Below are 23,569 nucleotides of genomic sequence, written 5' to 3'. Positions count from 1 at the left end.
GTGGGACTAGAACACTGATGGCAGATTATGGGGGAGGAGTAAGGAATTTGCCATCAGTGTTCTAGTCCCACCTACTGCTTAAATCACAGATTCCCTACAAGATTGGTGTATTTCATGTGCAAACATAATTGCAAAATTATGCACTGTGTGAACTTTATAAATGACCCCCACGGGGGGGGGGGGGAATGTTTGTGCCCTGCTTCATAGAAATATGCCTTCCTTTTTATTGCTGGAGAGATGTATCATTTCATATATAAGCTGACTAGTACGGTGGCTCAGTGGTTCCAATTACAGCAGTGGGGCCTTGAGTTTGATCCCAACCAAGGAAACAGAATTGTCTGAAAACATTTATTTTCAATGATTAATTTTGCCTTGATAGGTGTCTCTATTCATTCCCTGTTGCAGCCCTTGTCTTCCTCTTATTCACCTCTTGGCCTTTTTTCAAAATACAAATTTGTTTTTAATTGCACCAATGAATTTTGGTGGAAATGATGATTAATTGCCTGTCACCTGCAGTGATTTATTGGGTGTAGGAAAGATGGTTTTCTGCGAGGTGACGCTGCACCCTAGTGGGGGTTTGGTGCACTGCGGGTCCCTCTGTGTTTAAACAGAACTTAATAGTGACGTTGGGCAATAATATGGCAACACATTAATCATGATCAACATTAATTATTTATTTGTATGAATATACAGCTACAGGTTATTATAGTAATTATAATTATGTTGTACAGTGAAATTGCTGGGCCATAAACAATAGGAGAAACACAGGGTTAAACTGACTGCTGTTGTTTTTTTCCCCCAGGGAGAAATGGGTTCCCAGGGGCTACTGTCTCTCTGCTTATGGATTGCTGTTTGTGGAGGTAAGAAATAATGGTTACAAACTGTGGGAATGGCTATATATATATATTTGTGCCCTGGGTACCCCTGGAACTATAGCAGGGTGACTGTTACCCCAATGTTTCTATATATCTGTAACCTTGTTATGGGCTAAGGGGGCCCAGCCTGAAGGCCAGTTAGGGGGGGATTTGGGGTGAGTGCTTATTTGTGCCCTGGGTACCCCTGGAACTATAGCGAGGTGACTGTTACCCCAATGTTTCTATATATCTGTAACCTTGTTATGGGCTAAGGGGGCCCAGCCTGAAGGCCAGTTAGGGGGGATTTGGGGTGAGTGCTTATTTGTGCCCTGGGTACCCCTGGAACTATAGCGGGGTGACTGTTACCCCAATGTTTCTATATATCTGTAACCTTGTTATGGGCTAAGGGGGCCCAGCCTGAAGGCCAGTTAGGGGGGGATTTGGGGTGAGTGCTTATTTGTGCCCTGGGTACCCCTGGAACTATAGCGGGGTGACTGTTACCCCAATGTTTCTATATATCTGTAACCTTGTTATGGGCTAAGGGGGCCCAGCCTGAAGGCCAGTTAGGGGGGGATTTGGGGTGAGTGCTTATTTGTGCCCTGGGTACCCCTGGAACTATAGTAGGGTGACCCCAATGTTTCTATATATCTGTAACCTTGTTATGGGCTAAGGGGGCCCAGCCTGAAGGCCAGTTAGGGGGGGATTTGGGGTGAGTGCTTATTTGTGCCCTGGGTACCCCTGGAACTATAGCGGGGTGACTGTTACCCCAATGTTTCTATATATCTGTAACCTTGTTATGAGCTAAGGGCCCCAGCCTGAAGGCCAGTTAGGGGGGGATTTGGGGTGAGTGCTAATTTGTGCCCTGGGTACCCCTGGAACTATAGCAGGGTGACTGTTACCCCAATGTTTCTATATATCTGTAACCTTGTTATGGGCTAAGGGGGCCCAGCCTGAAGGCCAGTTAGGGGGGATTTGGGGTGAGTGCTAATTTGTGCCCTGGGTACCCCTGGAACTATAGCAGGGTGACTGTTACCCCAATGTTTCTATATATCTGTAACCTTGTTATGGGCTAAGGGGGCCCAGCCTGAAGGCCAGTTAGGGGGGGGATTTGGGGTGAGTGCTTATTTGTGCCCTGGGTACCCCTGGAACTATAGCAGGGTGACTGTTACCCCAATGTTTCTATATATCTGTAACCTTGTTATGGGCTAAGGGGGCCCAGCCTGAAGGCCAGTTAGGGGGGGATTTATGGTGAGTGCTTATTTGTGCCCTGGGTACCCCTGGAACTATAGCGGGGTGACTGTTACCCCAATGTTTCTATATATCTGTAACCTTGTTATGAGCTAAGGGGGCCCAGCCTGAAGTTCCCTCCCAAAATGGAGCCAGGGAGCTCTTGGCAATAACAACAGATCATATGACAAATTTAATTTACCCTAAATCTCTGTATCATTATTTGTGTCCCTTCTAACAGGTGTGGGATGCGCAAGTCCCATAGGAACAGACTTTATCACCACTTTTTTACAGAATGCGTTCCCAAGCTATACACAACCAAGGCAGGAGCTCCGTATAACGAGCCACCATGACAACACTTCTGTGTCCATCAGTTCTTCTGATGGTGGATTCAGCAGAAATCTCAACTTAAATAGTCACCGGACCATTTCCGTCCAACTTCCACCCTCCGTGGAGATAAGGGGCAGCGTGATCTTCAGCAACACCATCCGTATCACATCTAACAAACCAATCAACGTCCTTACCCTTAACTACAGGTCATACAGTGGAGAAACCACCATTGTCTACCCTCTGGCTAGCCTCGGAATGGAATACTACTTAATAACACCTAAAAATGGTTATATGGGGTCTCCTAAAGTCTTCTCAGTGGTGGCTTCTAAGGATGAAACATCTGTTGCCGTCCATTTAAAAGGAGGTTTAACTTTCCAGAACAAGAATTATCCACCTAATAGCGTATTTACTGTTGTTCTAAAGCCCTTCCAAGGGATTCAGCTTCTCGGTTCAGATGATCTGTCAGGATCTAGAGTGATATCTCAGAAGCCCGTGGCTGTGTTGAGTGGACATTCTTGCGCTATGGCCAATACTCGGTGTAGTCTTACCTATGAACAACTTCTACCCGTTTCTGATTGGGGAACTGCATTTTTTGTCGTTCCTCTGAGTTTTCAGACAAAGACAGACACGGTGTTTGTGACTGCATCAAGGCCAACCCAATTGACCTATGTCCTAGGGACCTCTGAAACTAATGTAGTCATGGTGGCCGGCCAAGTGACTCAAATCGAGATGTCAAATGTTGCTCTTAGAATTACGGCCAGCGCCGCGGTGCAGGTCACGGTTTTCTACACCGGTGGGAGAGTTCAAAGATCTGAATATAGCCCGATGCTCATGAATATCATGGACATCTACAGTTACTGCTCTTCCTATTACGTTTACGGGCAAAGTGGCACCGATAATTACGCCATCGTCGTAGCAAAGAAAACTTCAGTCGACGGCATCACGTTTGAGGGAGGATCCCCAAGGGTTTCACGGTATAATCCCATACAGGGAACCGACTACGTATGGTACGAGTACTATTATGGAAACACGTTAACGTCTCATTTAGTAGCGCACTCCAATGTTTCATTTGGTCTTCAAAGCGTCGGAGTCGGTTCTTTCTACAGTTACGGTTCAATGGCTACCTGTGTGAAAGGTGAGATATGTTGACGTATCATGGCTGTAACATGGGGGGCTTGGGGTTTGGAATGATCTGCCCAGGGGTGACAGGCAGTACTAACAAGGAATAGTCACAATAACTCTTTAGCTGCAGGGCACAATGTGTTAACCCCCAGCTTTCAGGTATATGCTTCCAGTGGAACCTGGGGGATTACTATCTAACCCTAGGTCTGTACACTGGTAACCCTACTCTGGGCAGTGTTATACCCGGGATTATAATCCCTCTACAATTCCTGGTTGGAGCCAAAATGCTGCTCACTAGCTAGCCCTGCCTGTCTATCACACCTAGTGTGACCTATAACAGGGGCTGCCTATTCTGTCTGGACCTTCCTATTCCCAGATTCCACAGTATCTCTCTGCCTGCTTGCTCAGGCAGAGACTTCACAAAATGGCCTCCAGCCTCATGGCTGCTCAGCCTTTTATACCACAGTGCCACCTTATGGCCAAACTTTGGAACTGCACAAAAGTTCATGCTATGACACAGGAGCAGGGACTTACTTCCCATTACATTAAGGACCCTTCATGTTGTCAAAATACTAGGGGCCACAGAGTTAGAAACGGTACAATTTGCCAGTTCCCTACACAGGGTATGGTTTATCTTCAGGTTGAAAATAAATTAAATTATGACAATTGCACCTATTGCCCCTGGGGAACACTTGAGCTACCACCATCTTGGACAGCCATTCCCACACAGCCCCCATGGTGAATATTATACTCAACTTGTGTGTCTTAAGAAAGGTCCACTATGTAGGACTATAAAGAACATTCCATGATTGCTCCTATTTCTGATTTATATGGCCCCATGAATGGATGCACTGCTTTAAGCATAACAACCAAGGGTATAATTAATATAGATAAATACATATATTGCCACTTTTTTTCTCCCATAATACCTTTGGGTAGGCGGTGGCAGCTGTAATTTCTAGTTCATAGGAATAACAGAATGTTGCACATGAAATAACCAAGTTTGCATTTTCCAGCTTCAGAACCCGTTCCCCCAACTGTACCCCCAACCACAACCCCGGCACCCCCTTCCTGCAGCTCCATCACTTGCCCCCCACGACAAGAGTGTATCATGGAGAGAGGGGTTCCAAAGTGTGTCCCACTGAAAGTAAATTTATGTTGGGCATCTGGAGACCCCCATTACCGCACCTTCGATGGGAGGTATTACGACTTCATGGGCACTTGTACATATACCCTTGTCTCCGTGTGTGGAAAGTTTGGGGGCGCTCTTCCGAAGTTCACCGTCCTGGCCAAGAATGAGAACCGTGGGAATGTGCGTGTCTCCTACGTGGGGCAGGTCAGCTTTCTAGTCAACGACCATGTGATCGATGTGAAGAAATCAGAGATTGGCTACGTGAGGGTGAGTATTTGTTAGAATAGATACACATTAAAAGTGAATCTTCAAACGGTATAAGGGGTAAAAGTAAAGAGTATTCCACACTACAACCAGAGCTTGTATTCTCTGGAGCCTTATTGTCTTTAGCAAATTTGTCCTTATGCTTTAGGAACCCATCTGGATTTTATACAGTGGGAAGCCTGTGAACCATAGTAACATAGTAAGTTAGGTTGAAAGAAGACATATGTCCATCAAGTTCAACCATAATGCCTATATATAACCTGCCTAACTGCTAGTTGATCCAGAGGAAGGCAAAAAACCCCATCTGAAGCCTCTCTAATTTGTCCCAGAGGGGAAACAATTCCTTCCTGACTCCAAGATGGCAATCGGACCAGTCCCTGGGGCAACTTGTACTAAGAGCTATCTCCCATAACCCAGTATTCCCTCACTTGCTAAGAAGCCATCCAGCCCCTTCTTGTACCTATCCAATGTATCAGCCAGTACCACTGATTCAGGGGGGGAATCCCACACCCTCACAGCTCTCACTGTAACAAACCTTTCTAAACCGAGTGGGTGCCCTCGTGTCCGTTGGAAGGCCCTACTGGTAAATAAAACATTAGAAAGGTTATTATATGATCCCCTTATATATTTATACATAGTTATCATATCCCCCCTTAAGCGCCTCTTCCCCAGTGTAAACAGACCCAACTGGGCCAGCCTTTCCCCATAACTGAGACTTCCCATACCCTTTACCGGCTTAGTTGCCCTTAATCACCCCCTGCCGATTAGTTGCCAACGCAAAAGTAGACTAGTTATTCTCTACCGTATTTAGAATCAGAATCTACCCCCACTTTCTGCTCTTTATTAATGCACAGAAGTGTGATTGGACTGCCCATTTCCAGGCAAAAGTACTGGTTTCACTTATGGTGGCAATAGAAACCCCTTGCCTTGTTGCTTCAAGTTTACGCTCACGGTTGGCACGTAGATGGTTGTAGTGGATAAACTGGGTAAATAACTGCTAGGAACACATTAATGTAACACTAATTTAGCAGTCAGGTTATTGAGATGCACGTGGGCTACTCTGGTTCTTGCCCCAGCACCGACTCATTCCACCCCAGAGATTGCCACCCCCAAAGACCATCAGAAGATAAAAGAGCCACCTCTTTTACCTTCTGATGGTTTTTGGGAGTGGCAATCTCTGGGGTGGAATGAGTCGGTGCTTGGGCAAGAACCAGAGTAGCCCAGAAACTGAACTTACATATGCAGCAACTATACCCAGTGGGGCAACTGTACAACAGGTGAGAAGTAAATGGGTACAACTTTCCAAGCAGGTGTATTGCAGGGCATAATTCACTCCAAAAGCCTGAAATGAGTACAAGTAATGAGAATTGTGTGGCCAATTGTCTCGTTACACTTTATTTATTCTTATGGTGATGAGCAGACTTGATTTGTGGTGGTTTACTCATTGGATAACAGGTGAACAAGTCTCGATCCTCACTCCCAGTGTCTCTAATTAATGGAACTCTGAGGATATTCCAGAGCGGGAACACAGTAGTTATCCAATACGGGAACGACGTCCAAGTGTCCTACGACTGGAACCATGTTGCGATTGTTGAGCTCAGTCTTCGCTATGCCAAAGCTGTGTGTGGGATGTGTGGGAACTACAACCAGAATCCATCAGATGATTTCCAGACTCCTGATGGACCACAAGCAAACGGAGTTGTTGCCTTTGGCAAGAGCTGGAAGGTAAGAGCTGGCAGCAATAATTCTGAGCATTACAGATACTGTAGAGCAGTGGTTCTCAACCTGTGGGTCGGGACCCCTTTGGGGTTGCCTAAGATCATCGGAAAACACATATTTCTGATGGTCTTAGGAATAATTTTATGGTTGGGGGTCACCACAACATGAGGAACGGCATTAGGAAGGTTGAGAACCACTGCGGTAGAGTATTTGAACACCAAGCTCCCTTTGTGCATTGCTGGTTATAAGCAAAGCTGAATCCGGAACCCCATAAGAGATAGAAGTCTATGATATTTCCAGGTTCCAGGTCCGGCCAGTTTCTACGAGCCTCAACGGAATTTCAGCATTAGCACAATGTGAAAATGGAACTACAATGCTGTAAAGGGGACCTGTCACCCCAATAAATAATACCAAATCCTTTTGTATCATGGTAGTAGAGCATAATATACTTTAATTAATTATTGAATTTCTTGTTCCTTTAGTCTTGGAATTTACGGTCACAGCCAGCAGGCAGCCACCATTTTGTGTACACTGTTATTAAGGAAAAGCTTTGTATCGCCCCAAATTCTTATGCATTTGCCATCTAGGTGATATCTAGGAAGTGCTAAATGGAAAGTGAAAGTAACTGTCATTAAAAATCTTAGCTGTCAATCATATATTGCCTGCCCTGCCTCTATGCCTCTATCATCTGTCATGGCCCTAGCAGCCAAATGCTTGGCTTTGGTATAAAAGGACAACTTGGGTGCCTTAGTAGTACTGTACACATGACCCTACAATTAGTTTGAGATTTCAGATTTGAGGAGGATGCCTAGTTGCTCTTCTAAGCATGAAGATCAACAATAGTGGGATTGGGTGGAACAAAAAGAAAAAGGCATGACAACCACTTTCCTAGCCTTAGGAGCCCAAGTTCAATTTACTAAGCAATTTTGAGAAAAAGTCAAATTTTTTTTTTTTACTTCTAGATATTCTTGAGATTTACAAATGAGTTTTCGTCAGAACTTGATTTTTCCTATATTGTTTCTCGAAAAGTTCGAGTTTTTCAGAAATGTTTCCCGAAAAATGTATATTTTTCGAAAATAACGTGTATAAATCTAGATTTATTAACAATCAGGTTTGATCTGTTGAGTACCATTGAGTCCTATGGAAGGCTTGGTTTGGTCAGTATTTGTTTTTCTTCTCACTTCTAGGTAGAAGACAACACAACATGCTGGGACGATTGCCATGGTCCGTGCCTCAGTTGCCCCCCAAATATGGCAGAAAAGTACACGACAGACGCCTACTGTGGACTCTTGGATAAAACTGATGGGCCCTTCAGCCAATGCCATTCAATTGTCAATCCAAAAATGTATTCTGAGAACTGTGTGTACGATGTATGCCTCAATGATGGCTACAAACAATTTTCATGCCGAGCCCTCAAAGCATATGCAGATGCGTGCCAGAGACAGGGCCTCAATATCAGTCAGTGGAGAGATGGAGCTGGATGCCGTAAGTACTACATTGTGTTCCAGGGGGGTGCCAATAGGAGCTATAATTGGCTGTTTGGTAGACTCTATGTGGATGGCAGCCTGTAGAAGACTCTGTTTGGCTTTACACTGGGTTTTATGCAACCAAAACTTGCCTCCAAGCCAGAAATTCAAAAATAAGCACCTACTTTGAGGCCCTCGGAAGTAACATCCAAGGGGTTGATGAGCAACATGTTGCTCTTGGACCACTGGTTGGGGATCACTGGATTAGCAAATACTTCTATCAGCATCTGCTGAGCATCATTGGAAGGGCAGGGGTGGTGGATGATGGTTTCCCTACAGCGATGGTCCCCGAACTATGGGGACCATGGCCCCCAAACTATGGGGAATGTTTGTTTGCAGCCCTAGATATTTTTAGAACTATGGCTGAAGTACTAATACACAATACACCAATTTGGTACTGTATCCACATTCAGTACTGTATAGAGATGAGACATGAGGGGAAGATGGGAATCAGTTACTGTCATGAAGCTTTCCATTGTCAAGGTTCAGGATTAGTCTTTGAGGTATAAGTAAGCCATTTTTTTCCTTTTTTCTACAGCCTTCTCCTGCCCCAGTAACAGCAAGTACAATTCCTGTGGAAGTGCATGCCCGGCCACATGCCAGGACCCAGATGCATCACTATTATGCACTGCTCCATGTATAGAGGGCTGTGAGTGCAACCCAGGTTTTGTTTTGATACAAGGAAAGTGCTTACCCATAGAAAGCTGTGGATGCTTTTTTGAAGGACGATCCTTTTCTGCCAATGAGACATTCTGGAAAGACACAAAATGTCAGGTTAAGTGCACTTGCAATGGGAGGAGCCAGAAGGTGGAGTGTAAGGAGACCTCTTGTAGACTAGGTGAAGAGTGCACTGTAAAAGGAGGCCTACGAGACTGTTACCCAATCTCATTTGGCACTTGCACCGTTTCTGGAGATCCTCACTACTTTACCTTCGATGGACTACGATATGATTTTCAAGGGACCTGCCAATACCAGCTTTCAGCATTGTGTAACCATAGCCGCGACCTTACTGACTTCCAGGTCAATGTTGAGAACCGGAACAGAGGAGACTTTCGAGTTTCTTTTGCTTCAGATGTTTACGTCAAAGTTTATGGTAAAGAAGTCCAAATCAGCATGCAACAACCCCACCAAGTAACAGTAAGTGTTATTGGGTATACAGTATATGCATATGCAATAAAGCAAAAGGAACACACTTAGACATCCACAGTACCAGACACGAGTCATTCTAATTCTTGACCAAGACCACTTCTTTGGTGGCACCAATGCTGGTTTCTACCAGCAATCACTAAATCTTACATAGTAACATAGTGAATTATGTTGAAAAAAGACATAAGTCCATCAAGTTCAACCATAATGCCTATATATAACCTGCCTAACTGCTAGTTGATCAAGAGAAAGGCAAAACCCCATCTGAAGCCTCTCTAATTTGCCCCAGAGGGGAAAAAATCATTCCTGACTCCATCAAAATGCTATTTGTTAGTTTAGTATAGGCTAAAGTGAAATTTTTGAATTTTTTGCATATAATATGTACCTGCCCTAAACATTAAATTACACAGTTACCCAACTGTATGACTGTATTTGCCCATGTCTCTACAGATTGATGGTTCTCTCAAACATCTTCCATACAGTTCTACAGATGGTCGCATTTCTCTGTACCAGAACCCTAGATCGGCTGTGCTGAGCACTGACTTTGGGCTCACTGTCACCTTTGATTGGTACAGTGTTGTAACGGTCACCATCCCGGGCACATACAGTGGGGCAGTCTGTGGACTTTGTGGCAATTTCAATAAAGATACAGTAGATGATTTGACCTCAAGAGATGAATCAGTTTTAGAGTCAGCGATCTCCATTGCTCAAACCTGGAAAGTTGGAGGTACGTCTGGCTGCAGTGAAGGTGGCAACCCGGTTTGTGCTGGGTTAGAAGAGCTGCAGAAGAAGCAGAGGGATGGAAGCACCGAATGTGGCATTTTACTAGGACGTGAAGGACCTTTTCGTGACTGCCACAAACTGGTGGATCCAGAACCATTCTTTGAAAGTTGTGTTTATGACTATTGTATTCTACAAAGCCGTCAAACTGTCTTCTGCTCAGTTATGTCATCCTATGCCCAAGCGTGCCAGTCTGCTGGAGGCACTGTCTACCCATGGAGGAGTGACGGTTTTTGCAGTAAGATGAATAGATGCCAGTTTTAATATTTATTATTATTTTATTTCATAATTGTTAATGTCTTTAGCATTAATACTTATATGAAAACTGTTGGCTTGACTGGTGGTAGGGTGGATGACTGTTGGCTTGCTGGTGGTAGGGTGGATGACTGTTGGCTTGACTGGTGGTAGGGTGGATGACTGTTGGCTTGACTGGTGGTAGGGTGGATGACTGTTGGCTTGACTGGTGGTAGGGTGGATGACTGTTGGCTTGCTGGTGGTAGGGTGGATGACTGTTGGCTTGACTGGTGGTAGGGTGGATGACTGTTGGCTTGCTTGTGGTAGGGTGGATGACTGTTGGCTTGCTGGTGGTAGGGTGGATGACTGTTGGCTTGACTGGTGGTAGGGTGGATGACTGTTGGCTTGACTGGTGGTAGGGTAGATGACTGTTGGCTTGACTGGTGGTAGGGTGGATGACTGTTGGCTTGCTGGTGGTAGGTTGAATGACTGTTGGCTTGCTGGTGGTAGGGTGGATGACTGTTGGCTTGCTGGTGGTAGGGTGGATGACTGTTGGCTTGCTGGTGGTAGGGTGGATGACGGTTGGCTTGCTGGTGGTAGGGTGGATGACTGTTGGCTTGCTGGTGGCAGGGTTACTTAGGGGCCAATTTATGAATGGTTGGTATTTTATAGGTCAGTGAGGCCTTTTCTTCCAGAGACAGACTCGGTTTGACACAATCAGAACCAGCACTGTGCAATTTTTCCATGTAGTGCCCTGAATGTTTCTTTGTTTCTCAATTCCAGGTTATATCTGCCCTGCAAACAGTCACTATGAAGTGTGTGGTAATGGCTGTCCCGTGACTTGTAAAGACCTCATTCCCCCAGCTGGCTGCCAGTCCACTTGTAGAGAAGGATGCGTCTGTGATGCTGGGTTTGTCCTTAGTGGTGGTTCATGTGTCCCCATCTCCCAGTGTGGTTGTGTTTATGGAGGTTTCTACCATCCGGTTGGTGAGACTATCTACACTGGGGAGAATTGTGAGGAGAGATGCACCTGTAGCCAGGGGGGGCATATGATCTGTTCCCCATCATCTTGTTCCATCAACGAAGAATGCCGTCAAGAGAATGGTGTGCTTGGCTGTTATCCTGTAGGCTCAGCCGTCTGCTCCGCTTCTGGAGACCCTCATTACAGGACCTTTGATGGACGAGCCTTCGACTTCCAAGGAGTGTGCCAGTACGTGCTGACTATGAGCTGTGGAGAGAGCTTTTCTGAAACTGGAAGAAACTTAACTGACTTTGTAGTTATTACCAAAAATGATCATTTCGGCAGCAGTGCGTCACTAGTCAGCCTTGTAACCGTGAAGGTCTATGGCCAAACTCTTACCCTGATACAAAGCCGAAGAGGAATTGTACAGGTGAGTGTGTTAGTACTTAGTGATTGCAGGAAAAATTATTTTGCTGGCTGACTCGGGAAAAAGAAAATATTTGAATTCCGACCTGTTCATATTTACACCAGGGTACTTATGGGGCTCAGTTCTGTTACTCTACACAAACTTCCATGATACGTTGATGTCTGGCTTTGCAAGAGATCGATAGTTTGGTCTCTGTGGTAGGAAAGCTTTAAAAAAAAAAAGCTATTGGAATACATTTCAAATCACATTATAAGTATATGCAAACATATTTCATGTGCAGTAGATCCTGCTAGAAGATATGAGCAGAAACATGGACCACAGAGTTTTAGTGGATGTGATTTACTCAGTTGTTTTCCTTAAACATTTGATATAATTACTGAACAGAAACTTACTAATTAAACTAAGGAACATTGACTTTGGCCTATTTGTACTTGTACAGAGAGCTGAAAGATTACAAAAAGTGGCGGTGAATCAAAAGTTTTCTAGATGGACCAATATTGTTATAATTTGTCTACCCATGAATCATTGGCTTTTAAATTCAAAAACAACCTGTAGTTGCCATTGTAAGTACAGTTTGGGGGTTTGCTAATGATACCTGAGACTCCAGGTAGGATTTTTCTACACTGACTTGGGCATTGGTCCAAGGGATGAAGCATCATAGAATGGCAGTATGCTCTCATCTTGAGTATGAAGTGCAGTTTTGGGTGCCAGTCCATAGGAATAATAGGAAACTAAACTGTTTCACACCCATCTCTTATTAATTGAGCTCTGTTTAATGCTGGTTGTACTCATTTAAGGTGCAGTCCATAGCTTTTGGAGCTCAGAGACCTGTGCCTATTTGCCCAATGCCCCAGGCAGTGGACAAAGTGCAGAAACATGTCCAATTACGGCCTTCACTGTACACCACATGGGGCATGGTAAAGGACCCCATATGAGTTTCTAGAATTAGACTCTTGGGTTGTTGATAAATTCATAGAATGCCATCTTATTTCAGGTAAATGGAGCTGATGCCAGACTGCCAGTCACTTTATCGTCGGGTAAAATTCTCGTTGAGGTCTATGGTCAAGGAGTTCTTGTAAGGACTGATTTCGGTCTTGTGGTGACATATGACCTTTCCTACCACACCACCGTCAGGGTTCCGGGCAACTACAGAAACCAAACCTGTGGTCTGTGTGGGAATTACGACAGCAATCCCATGAACGATGTCGGTTTAACATCAAGTGATATCATTGCATTTGGAGAAAAGTGGAAAACAGAAGAGAAGTGTGAAGCCGGCTGTGGCAGCGTGGAGAACCCTTGCCCAACATGCCCAGGACCGAAGATGGAAGTATTTTCTCAAAACAATTACTGCGGAATCCTTAGTTCCACCGCAGGACCATTTGCCCCGTGCCAGTCAGTTGTGGACCCTGCTCCTTTCCTAAATGATTGTATATATGACCTGTGCCAAGCCAACGGGGATACCATCATGCTTTGCAACAATGTGGCTGCTTATGCTGCTGCATGTAAGGAGGCCGGAGTCAGAAATATAACATGGAGGACAGAATCATTTTGTGGTAAGAAAGACTCAATCACATTTTCTATCATCAATGTAATTAATATAAATAATAATTAAATACAGGAGTCCTCACTTGTTTGTTGGTTCCCCCTCAGATATGAAGTGCTCGGCCCGCAGCCACTACAGCCAATGTGCAGATCTCTGCTCCTCCAGCTGTGCCGCTCTCTCCGGCTCGTACCGCTGCCCCGGCCTCTGTGAGGAAGGATGTGAATGCGATGAAGGATATTTATTTGATGGCGCTCGCTGCGTCCCATTACAAGAGTGTGGCTGCTTTCAGAATGGAAGATATTACAAGGTACTGACGTTGAATGGTATTGTCCGATGCCTAAAGAGTAAATCCTGAGGAAAATGGACATTTTTCTACACAGAAGGGCAGAAAGAATGAAATGTTACCATCTTAACCAGTTGCCATGCTCAAAACGCTGTTACTTCCACCACTGTCCGCCATTTTGTATTCCACTTCAAGTCTTTTCTTCATCCAGGTGTAGTGATGGGCGAAATGTTTCACGGCGAATTTCCGCACTTCGCCATTGGCGGATTGTTTTGGCAAACAGATGAAATAATTTGACGCATAAAAATTCGCCGCGCATCAAAAAATTGACGCCCGCGTCAAAACAATAGTCACGCATCAAAAAAGAATAGTCGCGGGCATCAAAAGAATAACCTCAGGCAACATAAGAATAGTCGCGCTACAAAAGAATAGCCGCGGGCGACAAAAGAATAGCCTCACGGTAAAAGAATAGCTGTGAGCGACAAAAGAATAGCCACGGGCGACAGAAGGATAGCCTCACAACAAAAAAATAGCCCTGAGCGACAAAAGAATAGCCTCACAACAAAAGAATAGCCGTGAGCAACAAAAGAATAGTCGCGGGTGACAAAAGAATAGCCGTGAGCGACAAAAGAATAGCCGCGGGTGACAAAAGGATAGCCTCACAACAAAAGAATAGCCGTGAGCGACAAAAGAATAGTCGCAGGTGACAGTTTTTTTTGACGCGCAACATTTTCGCCGTTTCATGATTTTTTCGGCGAAGCGAAATGGGACAGATTCGCTCATCACTATCCAGGTGGCACTATCTTCTCTTTTCCCCTACACCTTTCCACTCTTTGCTACTTCTGTGCTTTACTTTCTACTTATACCCATTTTCCGCTCTCTGTCTTTTCCCTTTTGATCTGCCACCATGTGCCAGTCTCTGCTGCTTCCCACGTTCACGTCATTCCCGTGCATCTCTATTTGCTGCTTTCCCTATTCCCTAGTCCCTCAGCCCTTATACCAGGGAGCCCCAAACCTTTTTGCTCATAAGAATTTTAAAAAAGTCCCTGAGGATGCAAAATAAGGCCTATGATTGGCTATTTGGTAGCCACATGGGGACTGCTGGCCTGGAGGCAGCTCTGCTTGGAGTAAAACTGTATAGGTCCCCATACACTGGAAGATCCGCTCGCTTGGCGACGTGGCCAAGTGAGCGGATCTTCTCCCAATATCCCCACCTACGGTTGGGCGATATCGGGAGAATCCAGGATAATTCGATCGTTTTGACTAGATTTTCTAACCTGCCCGATTGAGATCTGCTCGATTTCAGGCCAGATGTCGGTCGGGCAGGCCCGTCGGTAGCGTCACTACACGGGCCGATAAGCTGCCGAATCTGTCTAAGGGACCCATATCAGCAGCTAGAATCGGCCCGTGTATGGGGACCTTATCTCTGGGCTTCCAAAACTTGCCTTCAAGCCAGAAATGTTATATTGGTGCACCCACTGGGAGCAACATCCAAAGGGGTGGTGAGTTGGATGGGGATCACTGCCTTATCCACTGCCTTTCCCCCCTACCACAGGGGTAATCTATTACATCCAGGGTATGGTGCTAAGTGCTTCCACTCTAATTTTAAACATTCATTTTGTGTCTCTGTCTCATATTATACATTGGGGCTCATTTATCAACAGTGGGCAAATTTGCCCATGGGCAGTAACCCATAGCAACCAATCAGTGATTACCTTTTTTCAGCCAGCTGCAGGTAAAACAATGAGTGTAGCAATTTGATTGGTTGCCATGGGTAACTGCCCATGGGTAAATTTGCCCACTGTTGATAAATGACCCCCATTGTGTCATTTACTCCATTTACAGTATCTTATTCTCCTTTTTTTACATCTACAGCAACTTTAGGCGGGTGAAAATCAGAGGAGCAGCGCACTCACCCTTGACTATTATGACTCTCAGCTGGCTTCACTATAACTATTCTAGCCTTAGAGAGGGAGGTTTAGGCACCAAAGAACAGACAAAATCTGCAGTCCAAAATGTTGTACGCAACAAATGTAGGAGATCAGGTGGGAGGGAAGCTTTGCTGCTAGGTCCATTCACTCTATGTTTAAGTCCAATCAGATCCAGGAACTTAAGCCAATTCTCTAATATTTTTTCTTCCCGTAGCCAAATGAAACAGTGCTGAACGAGAGCTGCAGTTCTGCTTGTACTTGCAACCCAATCTCAGGGCTGCTGTGCCGTAACACTGTCTGTAATGAAGAGGAGAGTTGTCAGATTGTCGATGGTGTAAGGTCCTGCATCAATATTGGTAAGTGTCCTTATGGTGCTCATAAGAGGACCATAACCTGTTTTTAGCCATATTCTTCATTTCCCAGGGTGCCACAACCATGTGACCTGTGCTCTGATAAACTTCAGGCACACTTTACTGCTGCGCTGCAAGTTGGAGTGATATCCCCCCCCCCCTCACCCCCAGCAGCCGATCAGCAGAACAATGGGAAGGGAGCAAGATAGCAGCTCCCAGTAGGTATCAGAATAGCACTCAATAGTAAGAAATCCAAGTCCGGCTTGGGACTCCTCCAGTTACATGGGAGTAGGAGAAACAATAGGTTAGCTGAAAGCAGTTCTAATGAGTAGCGCTGGCTGAAAGCTCAGACTCAGGCACAATGCACTGAGATGGCGCCTACACACCAATATTACAGATAAACAAAAATACATTTATTGATTCAAGAATAAAATTTGAAATGGTAGAATCAATTAGCACTTGAGTCATATCAATAAGAGAGGTAAATGCTCACAGACACTGGGGTCACTTTAATAATAATAACTGATTCTTTGGGGCAGATTTGCTATTGACAGGGGACCCAAAAGGATTCCCACCAGATTGATCTGTTTTGCAGTTCATCACAATTTAATGAATTGATACCATTATCACAGGTGATACCTGTTTCAGTTTGTTGGAATGTATTCAGCTGCTTTGGGAAACAAAATGAACGGTACTGCCTGTGCCAATCAATGTGCCCTGATGCCAATTGGATTCTGGAACAAAAAGTTCAAGTTTGGAAAAATGTCAAAGGGTGAAGTTTATCTTCATTTAGCATGAATACATACCTATCTGAGCCTTAAACCTGCTTTTCTCATTTACAGACCCCTGTAAGTCCAAAACCTGCCGTTCTATGGAAACCTGTAAAGTCCAAGATGGAAAAGCCATCTGTCTTCCCAGTTTCACCGGGACCTGCATCGCCTGGGGAGATCCTCATTATGTCACATTTGACTCCTATAGCTTTGATTTCCAAGGCACTTGTACCTACACGCTAGTCAATTACACTGGAGGAGACTCTAGCCTGGAACCGTTCCATATTGAGGCCAAAAATGAAAACAGAGGCAGCCAATCAGTTTCTTATGTCAGACAAATAAATGTCATGATCTATGAGAGTAAGATAAGCATCCATGTTGGAGAGGTCGGCAAAATACAGGTAAGTTTATTTTTGGAGTTGTTGATTATTACTCAGTGTTCTTGGTTGTTTATTTACATGTAGAACCAGAAAGTAAAGGTCTTGAAGGGTCTTGTGATAAATCTGTTGTGATAAGTCAAGTCAACTGGAATTGCTATTTCTTGAAGACATTTTGCTGGCTTTCTCCATTCAGAAATGACATTGCCAGTTGGATGACTAGCCAAGAGTAACAAAAACACAGCAATTCCAGTTGACATGGCTTATCACTATAGATATACCATGACCTAGATCAGGGGTAGGGAACCTTGGCTCTCCAGCTGTTATGGAACTACTAGTCCCACAATGCATTGCAGGAGTCTGACAGCCACAGTCATGGTTAATTAAGGAAAATGCTTGCTGCGATTTGTAGTTTTATCACAGCTGGAGAGCCAAGGTTCCCTACCCCTGACCTAGATGAATGAGAACCACTAGGTCATCTGACTGGCTTTCTCCATTCAGAAATGAGATTGCCAGTTGGATGACTAGCCAAACGTCTTGAAGAAAAACACAGAAATTCCAGTAGACTTGATTTATCACTATAGATATACCATGACCTAGATGAATGAGAACCATCTAGGTCATCTGACTGGCTTTCTCCATTCAGAAATGAGATTGCCAGTTGGATGACTAGCCAAGAGTAACGGAAAACACAGCAATTCAAGTTGACATGACTTATCACTATAGATATACCATGACCTAGATGAATGAGAACCATCTAGATCATCTGACTGGCTTTCTCCATTCAGAAATGAGATTGCCAGTTGGATGACTAGTCAAACGTCTTCAAGAAAAACAGCAATTCCAGTTGACATGACTTATCACTATAGATATACCATGACCTGGATGAATGAGAACCACTAGGTCATCTGACTGGCTTTCTCCATTCAGAAATGAGATTGCCAGTTGGATGACTAGCCAAATGTCTTCAAGAAAAACAGCAATTCCAGTTGACATGACTTATCACTATAGATATACCATGACCTGGATGAATGAGAACCACTAGGTCATCTGACTGGCTTTCTCCATTCAGAAATGAGATTGCCAGTTGGATGACTAGCCAAACGTCTTGAAGAAAAACACAGAAATTCCAGTAGACTTGATTTATCACTATAGATATACCATGACCTATATGAATGAGAACCATCTAGGTCATCTCACTGGCTTTCTCCATTCAGAAATGAGATTGCCATTTGGATGACTAGCCAAATGTCTTCAAGAAAAACACAGCAATTCCAGTTGACATGACTTATCACTACAGATATACCATGACCTAGATGAATGAGAACCATCTAGGTCATCTGACAGGCTTTCTCCATTCAGAAATAGATTGCCAGTTGGATGACTAGCTAAATGTCTTCAAGAAAAACACAGCAATTCCAGTTGACATGACTTATCACTATAGATATACCCTGACCTAGATGAATGAGAACCTTCACAGGCTCTTATGATAAGAGTTACTATTGAGTGCCTTAGACATCTTAGTTGCCCTTTTTTAGACAGCTTACATCTTTTTCTGTAGATGATCGAGCCATGCACAGGGAGGTCAACATTCAAGAGGCTAACTAAGGTCTTTGTGTTCCATTTTGGGGCACAAAGACCTGTAGCTGTTCTGCAAAGTGCAAAAAAGGATGCAAATGTACAAAAAACTTGGTTTGCCCCAGTTTTTGGCACTTTGCACTGTCCCCAACACTTTGTAAATGAGGCTTTAATGAAGGATTATAACTATGAACCTACCAAACTTGATTTAGTTCATATTTATATTGTGTTCCTTTACAATTGACAGGTCAATGGTATCTCAACCAATCTGCCCTTCACTCTGCAAGGCGGGAAGTTAAAAGTCAGCCAAAGCGGCAGCAGCGCGGTTCTGGAAACCGATTTCGGCCTTGTCGTGAAATATGACTGGAACTGGTACTTGGTCATTAATCTCCCCAGCAGCTACCACAACAACGTTTCTGGCCTTTGTGGGAACTTCAATGGAGACCGCGGCGATGAGTTTCTATCGCCCAATAACACCCAAATGGCCTCCATAAATGAATGGGCAGGAAGCTGGAGAACTGATGATGGAGACCAGTTCTGTTGGGACTATTGCCCTGGAAGTTGCAAGAGCTGTGAAGAAAGCAAGAGGCACCAGTACGAAAGTGAAAATTTCTGTGGTCTGATACTCAAAGAAGATGGACCTTTTAGTGACTGTGTTACTAATATCTCCTCCAAAAGTTTCTTTGACAGTTGCGTCCATGATGTCTGTTTGAATGATGGAGCCCAAGTTATCCTTTGCCAAGCCCTGGGCGTCTATGCGAGTACGTGTCTGAAACACGGCATTAATGTCTCTGATTGGAGATCACCTTCGGCCTGTCGTAAGTATTGTTTAAAGATTTCATTCATTATATATTTAGTCATGTTAGTGGGACACGAATCACGTAATATGATTTAAAGGAAAACTATACCTATTTATCTATAAAAATATATTGCATAAACAGCTCATATGTAAAGCCCTGCTGCATCTAAATAAACCATTTTCATATAAATATACTTATTTAGCAGTATGTGCCATTGGGTAATCCTAAATAGGAAACTGCCATTTTATGTACTAAGGGCCGCCCCCTGGGATCATAGGAGTCACAGTGCACACAAACAAGCCAAGGCACACATACATGCTAGGCCCCATCAGCCAATGAATGGACAGAGTTCTGCCTGTTACTCCCACGCTACTTCCTGTTACAGTTAGAGCTGCATCACTTCCTGTCAGCTGATCTCTGAGGGAACACACAGCCCATCACTAAATGGCGGCTCAAGGGAAAGGATATAAAAGGACAATATTTACTTGGTAAGATATATATGTAATCATGTTATTTCCTTCTGTTGTTTCAGATAAGAAATGTGGAGAGAACAGTCACTATGAAGCCTGCGGAAATGCTTGCCCGGCAACCTGCTCGGAAAGAAATGCTCCCGAACAATGCGAAAAGCCCTGTGTAGAAACGTGCCAATGCAATGATAACTTTGTCCTCAGTGTTGACAAATGCGTCCCTATATCAAGCTGTGGCTGCCACTTTAAAGGGCAGTATTATGAGCCTCACCAAGAGTTCTGGGCAGATGATAAATGCAGTGGACTCTGCAAATGTGATCCCATTTTGGGTATGGTGGTGTGCCAGCAAGCACGTTGCAAAGCCAGTGAATCATGTGGGGTGGTAAATGGAAGGCGAGGCTGTTATCCAATCAAATACAGCACCTGCACTGCATCCAATGACCCTCATTATACAACATTTGACCAACACAGGTTCAACTTCATGGGTACTTGCATCTATCAGATGGCTGGAGTGGTGTCCAACGATTCAACACTCACGAGTTTTACGGTTAATGTTCAGAATGACAACCGGGGGAACAAGGCCGTGTCATTCACCAAAGATGTCCTATTTGAGGTCTACAACTACACAATAACTATGAGCAAAGACTTCCCCAAGAAGATTAAGGTAGTTCTTACCAAAATGGGAGTTTAGAGTTATGAAAGCTATAGCTGTGCATGGTGGTAGACGGAGAAGGACAGGAGAAGGATAAGAAGGACAGAAAGGGTGGTAGATGGAGAAGGACAGGAGAAAGAGAAGAAGGACAGAAAGGGTGGTAGATGGAGAAGGACAGGAGAAGAAGGACAGAAAGGGTGGTAGCTGGAGAAGGACAGGAGAAGGAGAAGAAGGACAGAATGGGTGGTAGATGGAGAAGGACAGGAGAAGGAGAAGAAGGACAGAAAGGGTGGTAGATGGAGAAGGACAGGAGAAGGGCAGAAGGGGTGGTAGTTAAGAGATGTGACAGATTCACAAAGCCCATGAATCCTGTTGTCCAGGAGGGGCTAAATAGCAGGGCAAGTACTTTCAGAACCCCCATTTTACAATAGTCAGGACTGGCATCAAGGGGGTACCAAAGTGAGGGACCCCAAGACAACTGAAGGTGTAATATCAGGGCTTGTGTGACAGTTTTGAAACAGATATGGGAATCGGGAGCCTGACATTATTGTATGGGGTCCTATTCTACTTGTTGTCAGATCCTACCCACCCAGAAGGCCAGGCAACCAATGGGCTAATGATAATAATTGGGGCACCTGATATTTTAGCAAACGTACTGAATCAGTACAAATTCCCATATGAATCCTTCGTGTTAAAATAAATGCATTACTCCTTCTTTTTTCAAGGCCTACCCAATCAATTAGGTGTTAGTGTTCAGTGTTTCCACGGAGCTCTGTCACCCCTTAGTATGAAATTAAGTTGCACTGCTGTGGAGAAACTTTTTTAATTTAACTTTTGCTTTTTTATATTAATAGGTCAACGGGATTTTGACGGAATTACCTTACTATTATGAAGCAACAAAGATCATTGCCTACACCAGCGGGGGCCACACCTTCGTCAAGACAGATTTTGATGTTACCGTGAGCTACGATGGGAACAGTTATGCCAGAGTGATCTTGCCGAGCGCCTACGCTGGCGTAATGACTGGTTTGTGCGGCAACAACAACCAGAATCCATTGGATGATTTCACAGTCGGAGAAGGAATCGTAGCCAAAACGGCTGAAGAGTTTGGAAACCACTGGAAAGTGGGGGAAGTACCAGGATGCGCAAATCATTGCCCTGATTGTCCGGTGTGCACCCAACAGGAACTGGAGCCATATAGAAGTGAAAAGTACTGCGGGCTCCTTTCCAGCACTGATGGGCCTTTCAATCTCTGCAGTTCTGTGGTGGATCCAAAACCTTATTTTGAAGACTGTGTCTTTGATACCTGCCATTATAAAGGCCACCAAACCGCTTACTGCAACAACATTGCTTCCTATGTCTTCGAATGCCAGAGAAACGGTGTTATCATCAGGGACTGGAGGACCCCATCTTTCTGCCGTAAGCTCCATATTTGATTTAATAGTCATTTACTCTGTTGCTGTGCTCTTTAGTCACTAGTATCTTTAATGGGGAAATAAAGCCAGACAGAGGTTAAACTTAAAGGAGAAGGAAAGGGTGGCAGATGGAGAAGGACAGGAGAAGGAGAAGAAGGACAGAAAGGGGGGTAGATGGAGAAGGAGAAGAAGGACAGAAAGTGTGGTAGATGGAGAAGGACAGGAGAAGAAGGACGGAAAGGGTTGTAGACGGAGAAGGACAGGAGAAGGATAAGAAGGACAGAAAGGGTGGTAGATGGAGAAGGACAGAAGAAGGATAAGAAGGACAGAAAGGGTGGTAGATGGAGAAGGACAGGAGAAGAAGGACAGAAAGGGTGGTAGACGGAGAAGGACAGAAAAAGGATAAGAAGGAAAGAAAGGATGGTAGATGGAGAAGGACAGGAGAAGCCAAAACTGCTAAAAAAAAAAAGTAAGCTTTGTATCTATGTAAATACAGCCATAAGTAGTGATGAGCGAATTTTTTCGGCAGGCATGGATTTGCAGCGAATTTCCGCATTTCGCAATTGCCGAATTGTTTCGCGCAACTTTCGTGAAAATTCGCAGTGGAAAAATTCAGCACGCGCCGATAAAATTTGTCTTGAGTCAAACTGGGCGCCAAAATTTTCTGCGGTTGCATAAAAATTTGGCACAGTCGCGTCAAAAATAGGCGTGGTCGCAACAAAAGGGTGGGGCCGCGTAAAATATGGGCGACCAAAAAAGATGCAGTTGACAAAATAGACCCGGGTGGCAAAAACAAATAAATTGCGCAATAAATGTGTTTTGCAAATTTTTGCAAGTTTTCTTGCCATTTTGTGAATTTTATGGCGGAGTGCAATTGGACAGATTCACTCATCACTAGCCATAAGCACTTAAAAGAAAGTCATCTATCAAAAGAAATACAGGATTTCTTGTCTTCTTTCTGTCAGACTTCCTGCTCTCAGAAAAATCCTTTAGGGCACGGGCATTAGTCTGCGAAGTTCTCTCATCTCACCCCCTCCCTTCTCCTGCTCACCCTCCCATCAGAATTCACTCCCCCTCCCCTCCCAACTCTGTGTAATCTGAGCTACCAGCAGATAGAGCTGCAGCAGGAAGCTACTGAGACCAAGCTAAAATGGCAGCTTCAATCTTAAGCAAATAGATGAAATTCTAGGGCTGTTTACTTAGGTATGGTAAAGCTTTCTGCTGAATAAATATAGGGTTCTAGGTGGCACTAATGTGGTGAATCTATTGGTAGTAAAATGCCAAAATGCCTTTCCTTCTCCTTTAAATATGGACCTTAGGCACAGGTGTTAGTAATAAGTAGTGATGAGCGAATCTGGTCCATTTTGCTGATATTAGCAAAACTACTGGAAAATTTGTGAAACGCCGAAAAATTGCGTGAAACGCATGTGTCGCGTGACCATTTTGTCGTGCGCAACTTTTTTGACGCAATTTGAGATGCGCCTATTTTGACGTGACGATGACTTTTTTGCCCCGTGACAAATTTTCTTCTCTGCAAATTTTCGCGGAAGTTTGCAAAACAATACGCCAATGGCGAATCCATGCCTGTTGCAAAAATTCGTTCATCACTAGTAATAAGCAAATTTTTTCAGCAGACGTGGATTTGCTACAAAATTTAATTTCGCTATTGGCAAATTTTAGC

General features: G+C 44.3%; 1 protein-coding gene across 1 annotated transcript in view; it reads left to right on the top strand.

The window, feature by feature from the left end:
- Positions 1-803: 803 nt before the first annotated feature.
- LOC100493184 (IgGFc-binding protein) overlaps positions 804-23,569 on the top strand; it is a 36,370-nt gene continuing 13,604 nt past the window's right edge. Inside the window, exons 1-15 of the mRNA XM_031905217.1 lie at positions 804-860; positions 2,323-3,546; positions 4,550-4,932; positions 6,385-6,654; positions 7,836-8,133; positions 8,713-9,311; positions 9,771-10,338; positions 11,118-11,725; positions 12,717-13,275; positions 13,373-13,572; positions 15,694-15,835; positions 16,672-17,000; positions 18,802-19,372; positions 19,887-20,485; positions 21,328-21,892. Of these exons, the coding sequence (XP_031761077.1) occupies positions 809-860; positions 2,323-3,546; positions 4,550-4,932; positions 6,385-6,654; positions 7,836-8,133; positions 8,713-9,311; positions 9,771-10,338; positions 11,118-11,725; positions 12,717-13,275; positions 13,373-13,572; positions 15,694-15,835; positions 16,672-17,000; positions 18,802-19,372; positions 19,887-20,485; positions 21,328-21,892 (6,967 nt within the window). The 5' untranslated portion in view covers positions 804-808. The remainder of the gene's footprint in view (positions 861-2,322; positions 3,547-4,549; positions 4,933-6,384; positions 6,655-7,835; positions 8,134-8,712; positions 9,312-9,770; positions 10,339-11,117; positions 11,726-12,716; positions 13,276-13,372; positions 13,573-15,693; positions 15,836-16,671; positions 17,001-18,801; positions 19,373-19,886; positions 20,486-21,327; positions 21,893-23,569) is intronic.

Source organism: Xenopus tropicalis, chromosome 7 (assembly GCF_000004195.4).
Source record: "Xenopus tropicalis strain Nigerian chromosome 7, UCB_Xtro_10.0, whole genome shotgun sequence".
NCBI lineage: Eukaryota > Metazoa > Chordata > Amphibia > Anura > Pipidae > Xenopus > Xenopus tropicalis.
The sequence above is the reverse complement of the archived record's forward strand: the minus strand, read 5'-3'. Positions and strand labels throughout refer to the sequence as shown.